The 12408-nt window shown below is 49.6% G+C and overlaps 6 protein-coding genes across 6 annotated transcripts; 3 read left to right on the top strand and 3 right to left on the bottom strand.

Moving 5' to 3' along the window:
• Positions 1 to 34: 34 nt before the first annotated feature.
• Positions 35 to 618, top strand: FMAN_05614 (uncharacterized protein; the record flags this gene model as incomplete). Its single annotated transcript, XM_041827706.1, has 2 exons — positions 35 to 50; positions 101 to 618. The coding sequence occupies 2 exons, from the start codon at positions 35 to 37 to the stop codon at positions 616 to 618; spliced, it is 534 nt and encodes a 177-aa protein (XP_041678643.1).
• Positions 619 to 875: 257 nt separating this feature from the next.
• Positions 876 to 2556, bottom strand: FMAN_05615 (uncharacterized protein; the record flags this gene model as incomplete). The annotated part of the gene is made up of 2 exons (XM_041827705.1): positions 876 to 1895; positions 1942 to 2556. 2 exons carry the CDS (start codon positions 2554 to 2556, stop codon positions 876 to 878), a joined length of 1635 nt encoding a protein of 544 aa, XP_041678642.1.
• Positions 2557 to 4757: 2201 nt separating this feature from the next.
• On the top strand, positions 4758 to 6484 carry FMAN_05616 (uncharacterized protein; the record flags this gene model as incomplete). Its single annotated transcript, XM_041827704.1, has 3 exons — positions 4758 to 5317; positions 5378 to 5758; positions 5812 to 6484. The coding sequence occupies 3 exons, from the start codon at positions 4758 to 4760 to the stop codon at positions 6482 to 6484; spliced, it is 1614 nt and encodes a 537-aa protein (XP_041678641.1).
• A 327-nt stretch (positions 6485 to 6811) lies between these two features.
• FMAN_05617 (uncharacterized protein) lies at positions 6812 to 7264 on the bottom strand (the record flags this gene model as incomplete). Its single annotated transcript, XM_041827703.1, has 1 exon — positions 6812 to 7264. One exon carries the CDS (start codon positions 7262 to 7264, stop codon positions 6812 to 6814), a length of 453 nt encoding a protein of 150 aa, XP_041678640.1.
• Positions 7265 to 7888: 624 nt separating this feature from the next.
• FMAN_05618 (putative chaperonin of the TCP1 ring complex) lies at positions 7889 to 9856 on the top strand (the record flags this gene model as incomplete). Its single annotated transcript, XM_041827702.1, has 6 exons — positions 7889 to 7913; positions 8029 to 8095; positions 8152 to 8360; positions 8422 to 9012; positions 9067 to 9704; positions 9770 to 9856. The coding sequence occupies 6 exons, from the start codon at positions 7889 to 7891 to the stop codon at positions 9854 to 9856; spliced, it is 1617 nt and encodes a 538-aa protein (XP_041678639.1).
• Positions 9857 to 10280: 424 nt separating this feature from the next.
• FMAN_05619 (uncharacterized protein) lies at positions 10281 to 10919 on the bottom strand (the record flags this gene model as incomplete). Its single annotated transcript, XM_041827701.1, has 1 exon — positions 10281 to 10919. One exon carries the CDS (start codon positions 10917 to 10919, stop codon positions 10281 to 10283), a length of 639 nt encoding a protein of 212 aa, XP_041678638.1.
• Between the last annotated feature and the right edge of the window lie 1489 nt (positions 10920 to 12408).

Below are 12408 nucleotides of genomic sequence, written 5' to 3'. Positions count from 1 at the left end.
ATCCTAATACCCCAAGATTGGTATAATTGCCAACATGCGCGACAACAAGCGTAGGCTTCACTCATGCATGATGCACAACATAGAGCTGATTCAACCTCAGGATCCCACCCCCTTCTGGAACAAGTTCCTCTGACAGTCTCTCCATTTGTGTCACTTCCAACAGCGACAACACTCTCTTATAACTACAAGACTATGCCCTCAAACATCCCACCCTCGTCCCTGGGCATCGAGGCAGCATCAGACAACCCCGCAGGCCAAAGCAAGCCTAAATACGTGGTATCCAACTCTGGTCATGCAGCACACCCAGAAGACATCATCGCCTCATGCCGCGCACTTCAAGCTTACGTGACCAAAATGCAAGAGGATGCAGAGCGTGAACTCCGAGAATTTGATGAGAAGATCAAGGCGCGTGAACTCGCGGAGAAGAGGAGAGTTGCGCCGGGTTGGCTCGATAGTGAGATGCACATGTTGGAGCCCGAGAGGAGTACGCCGGTGCAGCAACAAGGTGCTGGAAACGTACCAGAGCATCAAAACACTCAGAGCGGCACCAACACGAATGCGACAGAGGACCAAGGTGCAGAATTGGACCGAGTATTTGGCGGAATGGCTCTGAAATAAGCCACCCGAGTTGGCATTTTACGAATCACGATCAACAGCGCAAGAGATAGTTCTAGAAAGCCTTGCTCTTGGTAGTTTTACGCAATGGTTGCTTCTTTACCACAAGACCATGGACTTTATCAGGTTGATGCTCAACAGCTGCGAGCTCTATATCTAGCTTTTGTCTACTTCTTAATGGTGGACTCAGAACTATACTATACATCTGATACATTCGACGCTCTTCAGTTTTCCCTGACCACAAGGGCATGAATATTCATTTAGTGTCGTTTGGAGGATGCAGCCAAGATCTTGTTAGCAGCGTGTGCAGCAGCAACCATAATGGAAGCCTGGGTATTTCCAGTTGGGACCTCAGGATGCATGCTACCATCGACAACAAACAGGTTCTTGGTTCCCCAGACTCGGGTGTCAGGCCCAACGACGCTTTTGCCATCGTTCTTGGCTCCCATGTTAGCCGAACCGAGGTGATGGTTGCCGCTGTACGAAACCTCGAGAATAGTGTCGGCAGTGACATTGCTAGGTACACTCAGAACGCTACCAGGCTTACGTGCGTAGCTAAGAAGTTCGGCGACAAAGGTCTTGAGAGCATCACGGTCACCCTCTGTATTGAGGAATGGCTTTTGGGTGATGTTGGTGTTGCCCTCAGGAGTAATCTCGAGGGTTCCGTGGGACGTAAGACCGTGTGTGAGATAGACCTTGGCTGAGATGGTGTTGTTCTCAGGGGCATTGACTGTGCCTTGCACATAGCGGGTCACTCCATCACTGCCTTCGACGCTCTTCCAGAAATTAAGGCGCTGAGCTGACTGCGAGAGAAGGCCACTTCCTTCAGCAAACAACTCAACAGTCTCATCGTTAGGCTCAGTGAAGGCCTCCTTGGGAAGGGCTTGAAGCTTATTCTTGGTCTGGAAATCCACCACAACAATGGGATGGTCCCTCAGGCGCTGACCAACGGGAAGGTCGATCCACTGAGAGGCAGGAGGGAGTTTGACGTTCATAGAGCCGGACTGGACAATGCGGATTTGCTTCTTTGGTCCAATGCCTGAGTTGAAGAGGATTCGAGGTGTCGAGTGGGTGCCAGATGAGAGGACCACGGAACCACCCTTGCTCAGCTTGATGATCTCGCGAGAACCGTTGTCATGCTCCACTTCGATGCCAATAATGATAGGGCCCTTGCGAACAGCACGGATGACCTTGGCGTGAAGCTGCAAGCTGAAGTTGTCAAGGGCCTGCGCAGCGGGTAGAATATCGCGAACGGGACCACCTCGAAGTCCATTGCTGATCTAAGTGATGTTAGAGCTTTATCCTAAGAATGGGGATCAAACTGACCAGCCAAGGAGGATGCGTGAAGATCTTATCCTTCGCCTCGACGTTCTCAAGAGCATTGACTTCATCCCAACCATTGCTCTCAAGGAACTTTGACATAACCTCAAAGGCACCATCATCATAGCGCTTTCCATCGGCCGAGGGAAGAATGCTCCCGGGCATACGTTCAAAAACGCTCTTGGCAGCATCCGACACTCCATCCTCCCATTGCCATCCTTTAGGCCAGCCCTCAAAGTCGGCAGCTCGGGGCTTGACAAACATGAGAGCGTTCAACATGGTAGACCCACCGAGCAGGCAACCTGCTGAGGCAGCAATGTCAGTGCACCACTGAATGGTCGGCGAGATATCGGTGTAGTAGGCCATGCCTGGGACATCGTATGCGGTGACGGTTTTGTTCCACTTCATCAAGTCATCTCGGTTACCCGTTGAGTAGAATGAAGGACCACCACGCTCAACAAGAAGAACCTTGTGGCCAGCATTGGCAAGTCTCTCAGCAACAACCAGACCCGACGCTCCGGCACCGGCCACGATGTAGTCGTAGGTGGTTTTCCGGGTAGTAGTGTTACCAGCAGAAGCAAAGCCCAGCAGAGCTGAGCCGATAATAGTGGTGAACTTCATTTTCAGAGCTGGCAAAGACAAAGAGGAAATGACCTGAATAACAATTCTTGAAGACTTGCCAGTGCCCTTTTTATACCCATCGTAGGCAGAGCATCTTGTAAGAGATTAGATGAGATTGATAAACTCCCCACATATGGTTGCTGCATCTAGCATAAGTGCCGACGCTGAGTGGATTGCTGGTGGGTAAGGGTAACATTAAGCTTGTTCTTGAAAGTTATCAGATGGGGATCGACAAGCATTAAGATGTTTAGTTCAGCACTGTTGTCATGGCATGGCTGAGTTTTAAATACCTCATCTCAATGGAATCCGAGAGTGGTGCTCTTGGTTTTGCTCTTTTATGCGAAGGTAGGCACTGGATTTGTGCCATGTCTACGTATTGCCTTGAGCCTGTTCAAAATCCTCCAACCGAATAACTAGAAGTCCTAGAAGTTGAACACAGTAACCAAGATCAATATAATACATGAAAATTCTATTCAAATACCTTGCAGTAGACTACGTCAGCTTCACACTTGTGGAGACTGTCCATGTTGTCCGTTTATCCCGAAACCCTGGTTCTCGACGCTATATATCATTTTCATCAGGTAAGATCTTGGCTAAAAGTTCTTCCGTCCATAGAAACAACCAAGCCGAATGACGGCAGTCATGCAAGGGAAGCTTTGTAGAATGAGTTATAGGTGATGTTCCTGCATGTTCATGCCTGATACAAAAATTGAACAGCACTTGTACTTATGCTTTGCGTTTAGAGAATAGCCTTTCGAAGTAAGTTAAATTGCAGAGTGTATAGTATTTATAAGGGCTCTTTACATGCCAAGATCTTCTGGAGAAGTATGAGATCATCACCAGTTCAGAGGTGAGAAAAGAACTTTACTCCGACTACGGCGAGCTTTCTGCCAAGACGAGTCCAAATTGGGCTGCTTGGCGATTTGCACTGGTGGTGGAGACGTATATCTTGCTGTCAAGTTGCTGCCACTCTATTCAAGAACTGATGGGAATTTCTTTCAATGTTGTAGCAAAGGATCGTCTCAAAGAGAGTCACTGTCACCATGTAAGGGCCAGCTCGTGTTTTTCAGAGCATGAACCTAAGATACTGGCTACATAACTCCTCATTACTTACCATCACTTTTCAGCCCAGAAGATATTTATAAATCAGTGCTCTATTGCTAAAGGTGTGTTGCGAAGCAAATAGCCGTAATATTGTTTCTCCAATCCAAGAGTTTGGTATATTGTACCAACTTCAGTGCCAAGGTAGATTGCTATGTTCACTCTGTTAGCGACTTGTGACCGTGAATCACAATGCATATCCATAGTGCGGGAGGCATAGGTCCTCTTTAAAATCAATGAATCCTTGTACTTTTTCGTCAAACAAAATCTTGTGTAACCACATGTTGTGGATAGTGGCATTTTCTCGTCAACTCCACGCTTAGCAAAGTGAGTAACACCGGTTGACCACAACATCAATATTCACGCTTTAGAGCAGAGCAATGATATGGCAGTTGTTTTATTCAAACATGTGGGAGGATTGTAGGTAGTTTTAATTTACGTCACAGGAAGGGCAACTCTGAAGCATTTATGTAGTGTTTTGGTGGGCTGACAGAGAAGGGAACAATCGCAGGATAATGGCATTTTATCTATAGGATATAGCTAGTTGATTAGATGCTTGAATACTAAGGCAGTATTCTTAAAAGCAAGAGGTAGCAGCGAGTTTCTGCAGGTTCACAAATTCCATTACAAACACGCTTTTGCAAGTAACGGAGTTGTTCGTCCTTAATGGAATGGATGCCTTCATCGACCGAGGGCAGTGATAGGTAGTGGATGATTCAGAGCGTGCCTTCCATCCCTAAAGATAATCTCGCTCCGCACTTCTTCACCCATTGTCAATTATTCAGCCCAGCTTTTCGTCCCATTGTTCTTCATCTTCGCACGCTGGTGATACCTTCATCCCCGTGCCGCGCACGCAGGTGTTAAGTGGAGACAAGTGTGCGCGGCAACTCTATTGTTCTAAACAACTCTCCAACACTCGATTTGTCTCTTCTGCTACAAATATGGTGAGCTTACTATATACCAAGGGCAAGCATTTGCTTAGCCCACGGCCTGAGCCTCGAAACACGAAGAGGTGTCGGGTTATATATGTTGTTGAGTCGCCAGGAGGAACGATGAGAGAAACAGAACCTGCAGCTTTCCACCGGCCAAGGTTCTCGAACATGTCCGCCACGCAGCGCAAGTCAAATGAGGCCAAAGCTCCTAAGATCGTGGAACCAGGCCCAGGACCGACTACTGGATCCCTCGCTGCTAGCTATCCGCTTCGTCCTGCCGCCAGCCGTCAGAGAACGTACCCGCAACAAGAAGAAGAGGAACAAGATGAAGACCACGCCACTCTTTATCGATACACAAACCATGATCTCTCCCAGCAGCATCTTAGCACTCTGTCTGTTCGCGAGAAGCTCCGAAAGGGCATCGCCATGGGCTTTGCCAACAACCTAGCACATACGAATGCCACACAAGATGCGCTTCAGCAAGGCTCACAAGGAAGCCCAGGACCGCAACCCATGGATACCATGACGATCAGCGGAATGATGACTAAAATGGATATGCATTATCATATGATGCCTGACCTCTCTCGCCTTCACTCCAAAGGAGTCGACAATCGCAAGGTAGCAGAGATGGTCAACCATGAGCTGATCAACAACGCGCCTGGAGCCACTGGGCGAGCCGAATTTCTTAGGAAGAGGTCTCAGCATATCAAGGCACGGGAGGTTCCGGTGTGAGTGTCCACCATCATCATATATCCGTGTTGGTAGTTAATACTTACAACTCTTCCTAGACGAGTAGCTAGTGAGCGTCTCCATGTCATCACTGGATCTGCCAACAACAATCGTTATGCACCCTTCCCGATACTTGATCTTCATCCTGAACGCCTCATGCGTGTTGAGCCCTTTCCCAGCAAAAACGACTCGTCTCTTATTGTTCCTCTAAATTCGGAAGGATTGATGGCGTGGCTTGAATGGGCATGCCGCCGCTTCGGGTACTGGAAACTTGAACTTGACACACTCCATTTCAAGCATGACATGGTGAGGAACAAGATGTTGAAACGGAGTGTGAGCCTTGGTACACACAGTCCAGCATCGGCTGAGATCGCAGACAGTGTAGATGCCCTCAAGCTGGATGCTCGAAAAGGCAGCATCACTCTGTATGAGGCAAACGTGTGAGTTACCTTCAGGGGTGAATATGAACACAGTACTGATTACCCATTTGAAGTACGTGCGGAAGCCCTCTGCAGCAACAGAGATGGACATGGTTCAAGATTGTCAAGCCGCTTCTTGATATCAAAGCCCCTGTGCCAGAGAAGTATCGCACGGGCGATGCCACTATGGTGTTTGCCATTCCCACGTCTAAGATCAAGAAGATCAAGGAAGAATGGGACCCGCCCTTGCCCGTTCCTCAAGCCAAAAGCCAAGGGCCGCCCCAGCAGGATGCCTCGGCACAGCTTGGAGACTTCGGACGACTCAATTTGGAATCTTACACCCAAGAAGCGACACGCCAACTGGCGCTCGAATGGAGATACAGCGAGAATGGAATTCCAACCTTTGCAGTAACGCCCCATCCATGGTTCATGAAGAAGTTCCCTCCAGACTTTCTCTGGATAGAGGATGCTCCCATCTACTCTGCCGACGAATCTTGGTGGGATCGGCTTGGTGAGAAAGCCATCAGCGATCAAGATCACTGGCACTATGTCCAAGCGCTCATGTCAGGAGACATTTGTCTCGTCGAGGCCAGGTCCAAGAAAGGAGGTAAATGGATCAAAGTCGCACCTCAAGTACTGAAGGGCAATACTGGACGAACTTCGATGTCCTATCCGGGTGTCGGGAACTGTCAATCCAAGACGGCCTTGGCAGCATCAAGGTTGCGCAATGAGATCCAGCGAGATTGAGTATGATCGACCAACAGGGTTTGATATCAAGTCGGACGCGGGATCATCAGCATTTGCCTGCTACAGAGGCGCTGAGGTAAGACGCAGATGGACGTCACCGCTACAACACCTATTGGAATTAGATTGGAGTGAAGGCGGCATTTGACCAGACTGGGACACTGGATGAAGGAGAACAGAAGGGCCTGGAGAGACTGAAGCTTAGTCTTGGTACCTGGTGTAGAGATGTTAGCATATAAATTGGGTTGGCCGAGAATTAGATTGCTTACGCAGATGATATAGGCCTGGCCTGTTCTTCCATAGTCAGTCAGCGCAATTCGGCATTTCTCACTACTTCTTTCTTTTCCCTTCAGATGTATCTCCCTTCTTGTCTCCAGACATACCAGCCCTCGCAAAGGCGTCACTGGCCACGGAAGTGATCAATCTGAATCTTTTGGATCCTAAATGGGCACCCCCATACCAGCGTGTAACTACAACCATAGAATCCCAAAGATCCATGGACTGCATCAGCTGCAGGAGTCGGGATCCGGCTCCCGTCTCACCATCGTCATTGAACTGTTGATGGCCAGTGCCCTCGCCTCTAATACGCCACGCCGTGATATTGTGCGTTGCGTTACGTATACGTTTGTCTGATTCACGAAGAGACTCAACGTAGATATTGGCCTGTGATGGCGATGTTACAGGGGTAACGTGTGCTATGAACTCTGTGATGCGCTTTGAGGCTGTCCAAGCTGGGGGCTGTGATTTAGGCAGAATGGATTGGGCTGCTCTCCTCGCAGCCATCATGTACTGCAATTGGATTGGCAATGAATCAGAATAGAGTTAACCCAGACAAGAAGGAGGTTGATTTTGTGATTCAATGTCTTGGACTGCTTTATGCTTTGTCTTGGAGTAAGGTAGCTCAGTACGTAGTAGATACCTCGGAACAGCCACAATGATAATGGGAAAGTTTTGTACCATGGACAATTCTTCTCCAACTGCAAGCTCGCTCGACTGATGGAGGGGAGCTCCAAAGCTCAGCGGCTCTTGGCTTATATGATTGGTCGCCTTCGTTTTCCAGGGGGTTCTCTGACAGGTCATGAGCTGGTCAAAATTGCGATTAGGTAGTTACCAGGAGCTACTAAGCAAACGCAAGGCGGGGCGGGTTAATATCAAAGCCGAGAGAGCGCAAGCAGGATGGGAGCCTCCAGGTCCCCGCCAAAAATCCTCCATATCCACATCCACCACTGAACTTTTCTGTATGTGCGCGCCCGCCCCTCAACAACTGTTCTTTTAGCCTTTTGCCCCTCCGACACCGACAACCCGGCACCTTTCATTTCTTCGAACCACGCCTGATCGAATCTGTTGCCGTCACTTGAAAGAGAACTATACCGTTGAGCCGAAGAAACACTAAACACCTCGCCCATCATGCAGGCTCCGGTGGTGGTTATGAGTGAGTCTACACCTCTACAAAATATATAACCCCCACACTAGAAGGCGAACCCCTGGGCCCTGAGCCTGAGAGGGGAGCTTTCAATTCGGAATCGAGGCTGACCGAGATTGTACAGACACCAACAGTGGTGAGAGGCAGACTGGCCGGAAAGCCCAGCTGTCCAATATTGCTGCTGCCAAAACGTATGCCATTGTCCCTATCCTCGAGTCGCGTGCCCGACCCTAACCACCGATCCTAGTGTTGCCGACATTATTCGATCATGTCTCGGCCCCAAGGCCATGCTAAAGATGCTGCTCGACCCCATGGGCGGCATTGTTCTCACAAATGATGGGCATGCTATCCTCCGAGAAATTGAGGTCTCCCACCCTGCCGCGAAGAGCATGATTGAGCTCAGCCGGACACAAGACGAGGAAGTTGGAGATGGAACCACAACCGTCATTATCCTGGGTAAGAGAGCATGGCTATACTGCAATGCTAGTTGAGCATATCACTGACATCATCTGAACAGCTGGTGAGATTCTCGCCCAAGCTCTTCCCCAGCTCGACCGTAACATCCACCCTGTCGTCATCATTTCCGCCTTCAAGCGAGCCCTCAAAGATGCCCTTGAAATCATCGAGGAGATCTCTCTGCCGATCGATGTCAACGATGACAAGGCCATGTACCAGCTCATCTCTTCCTCAATTGGCACCAAGTTCGTTGCTCGATGGATGGATCAGATGTGCGATCTCGCCCTCAAGGCTGTCCGCACGGTGACATGGGAGGCTGGTAATGGCAAGACTGAAGTCGACATCAAGCGATATGCCAGAGTGGAGAAGGTCCCTGGCGGTGAGATCGAGGACAGCAGAGTTCTTGACGGTCTTATGCTCAACAAGGATATTACACATCCCAAGATGCGCCGGCGCATTGAGAACCCCCGAATCGTTCTCCTCGACTGCCCTCTTGAGTACAAGAAGGGCGAGTCTCAAACCAACATCGAGATTACCAAGGAGGATGACTGGAATCGAATTCTACAGATTGAGGAGGAGCAGGTCAAGGCTTTGTGCGAGGCGATTGTTGCCGTCAAGCCTGATCTTGTCATTACGGAGAAGGGAGTGTCTGGTGCGTTCTGAATCGTTACTCCTGAGGAGTATGCCTTACTAATCTCTGTCACAGATCTTGCCCAGCACTACTTCATGAAGGCAAACATCACAGCTCTCCGCCGAGTTCGAAAGACCGATAACAACAGAATAGCCCGCGCTACCGGTGCCACCATCGTCAACAGAGTAGAGGATCTCCAGGACTCCGATGTCGGTACCAGATGTGGCTTGTTCGAGATCGAGAAGATCGGAGACGAGTACTTCACATTCCTTACCAAGTGCCAGGACCCTAAGGCCTGCACAGTCCTTCTCCGAGGTCCCTCCAAGGATGTACTCAACGAAATCGAGCGAAACCTCCAGGATGCCATGGGTGTCGCACGAAATGTTATGTTCTCTCCTAGGTTATCGCCAGGTGGTGGTGCTACAGAGATGGCCGTATCCGTGAGGTTGGGTCAACTCGCCAAGAGTATTGAGGGTGTCCAGCAGTGGCCCTACAAGGCTGTAGCAGATGCTCTTGAGGTTATTCCTCGAACTCTCGTCCAGAATGCTGGTAAGAGCCCTGTCCGTGTGTTGACAGATCTCCGAGCCAAGCAGGCCGAGGGTAAGAGCACCTGGGGTGTCAACGGTGATACAGGTGCCATTGCAGATATGAAAGAATACGGAGTGTGGGAGCCTCAGGCTATCAAGCTCCAGAGTATCAAGACCGCCATTGAGGTAAGCATTTGACGATATTCCCTGTCATTTACAACTACAGAAGAGGATACTGACAATCTGAACAGGCTGCTTGCCTTTTGCTCCGAGTTGATGACATTTGCAGTGCCAAGAAGGCTGCGCAGATTGGTGGCGGCGGGGGTGGTGAAGAATAAAGAGAAAGAGCATGTTTGTAGATGACAATTCTGATGTGTCTGTATATGAGTGAGCGATAGTGGGATAGGCAGGCGTGTAATTCGGACTGCTTATACGAATGTCTGTTTGGATGGACTGGTCATACCCCTCTGTACTAGCCGAAAGAGCAAAATAGACAAACAAGGAAAATATGAACACAGTGGGCGCCGGAGCGAGCATGATATAGCTCCGGTGACTCTTCTCGAAAGGAAATAAATGGGTATCATATAAAATTACCTGGTCGATGAATACTGTTGCATCTACTTACGACGCCCTTGCGAGCCGTTCTCCTCCTATAATTTAGGTCTCAAGTCTGATTCCGATAAAGCGTCCTTCTCGCACCTGACACTTCGGTGCAACTGGGCACGACTTCTTGGGCTGCTGGCCGTTCGTATTCCTTTTTGTTTAGTCATCTTCATCGTGAATGACTAGTCCTACAGGTTGCATCGACGGCGTTGATTCTGTATCATCCCTGCCATGCTCAGCCTTGGTCTTAGAATCAACATCAGCAGTGTCCTTCTCAGCATCGTTTTCCGCGAGTGAGGAGGCATCTTTGGACTGTATCGCGTTGAGCGCTTTGTCAGTGATGGCAGGGCCCTTGCCCTTCTTAGACTTGCGGGCCTTCATCTTCTCCCTCTTTTCGCGATTCTTGCGCGTACGTTCTTCGTCTTTTCGATCGCGTTCAGTCTTGTCCTTGTTAAACTCTTCGATGTCCTTTTCGCGGCGAAGATCCTCATCCATACTGCGCAGACGCTCATACTCGCGCCGACGACTCGCCTTATACACATGAAACTCGCCTGAACCGGCACCTGCACTAGATCCCTGAACATTGGTGACAATTTCCGGAGGGGCGGAACGCAAGGCAGAACTGCCGGAGCCGGAGGTAGAGGACTCGGGGATACGGATGATTTGATCGGGCTTTGAGAAGAGGGCCTCTACCGAAGCGGCTTGCGCTGAGACGGGCGTAAGAGCGCGCTTCTTGGTAGGGCGATGGGATCGGGGATCGGCCGATGTTGGTACCGATTCGGGACCAGGAGCAGACATTTTGGAGAAAAGAGGTAAAAAGAATAAGTCAAAGAAATGTTGGTTATCCGACGCCTGATCTAAGGTAAGATGAAAATGGGCTGAGGCACGCGTGAGAATGAGACGTCGACGGGCGCGGTGGATAGCCTGAATAGGCAGAGGATCGTCGGGTGAATTGAAGTCCGTTAAAAGATTGAATGATTGAGACAAGAACCTCTGAATGGGAGCGGTCAGATGGTTGGCACGTGAAAAGAGCAATGGCCGGCAGATACCAGACGGTTGTGTTGGTGTTGTTGATGGGCAGGATAAATCGAAGATAGTGGACGCTACCTACCTAACCTACCTAAGGTACCCTAGCCAGGATCTGATGAGAGTGGCGTTGTTTTGGGTACAAGGTTACCAAGAATTAGCCTAAGCCCCTCGGGGAGCAAGAAAACACCGTATCTTGATGTACTGGTAGGACGTCAAAATAAATTCAGCAAAAAGCATCCTGAGCACTTGTAAAGTTGCCTAACCCATTTTGTCACTTAGGATCGAGGTCCCTAGCCTAGCAAACAGCCGCTGGGGGAAATGTTGATCGCACCGGAACGGGTGTCTGAGGGTCGCCTGATAAGCGCGCGGCAGTTGAATTGACATCCCAGGCACAAAAAGTTCCAAGCCGCGTCAGCAAGCCACAAAGTGACTCTGGGTGATGAACATGTGATGGATTGCAGTCAGGAAAGGCAACCATCTTCGTTGTAGAATGCATCAGTACTGCAGGCGGGAGCAGAAGGGGAAAATGCAAGACAAAAGCCACTGATCAGAGTTAGGATCAGATCGTCTCTGAGTGACTTTATCCAGATATACGATGTTGCAGTCGGCGGCTGGGCGCTTCCCGTTGCATATCACATCACCTCACCATGCTCCGCTGTAGCCGTCATTCTTCAGGTGGTGAGATTGAATCCAGATGGTCCAAGACAAGCAAGGGGCCGTCTAGATCCGATAGATGGTAATTAGCCGGCGGAACATAGATGAACACCACGAGATTTATCGTGATCATGTCCACCGGAGGGCCGAAAGAAAACAAGAAAATGGAAAAGGAACAAAACGAGATGCATGCATGGGAGAGGCATGAACATGAACTTTGGGTGCCGTCGTGACTCAAACTGTCTGCTACAGTGGCCGGGATTACTCAATCTGGCTCTGCAGATCTCCAGGATTGGCTAACCAATACCAGATTGCCAGATTCTCAGTATCTTTGACAAGGGAGAGCGAACAAAGGATCAAGTCAGTTCCAAGGATACAGGAATGGTAAATCATATGATTTGATATCAGCGGATATTAACAGCCGCCATACGATGTCCGTCCGCGGGCGGAACAACTCAAGATCATGAACAGGTCAAACACCGAATCGTATCAGTCTTCGGACTTGTATCGCCAGATTGTCCCAGCGCGCTGTTCGCTTTAATCATGATTACCTAGGTAGCAAGAACCGTTTGCGGGCCCCTCCTCCAGATCGTGCCATGGGGGG

Source organism: Fusarium mangiferae, assembly GCF_900044065.1.
Source record: "Fusarium mangiferae strain MRC7560 genome assembly, contig: FMAN_scaffold002, whole genome shotgun sequence".
NCBI classification, from domain to species: Eukaryota; Fungi; Ascomycota; class Sordariomycetes; order Hypocreales; family Nectriaceae; genus Fusarium; species Fusarium mangiferae.
Note: the sequence above shows the minus strand (reverse complement) of the source record. Positions and strands in the feature narration are given on the sequence as shown.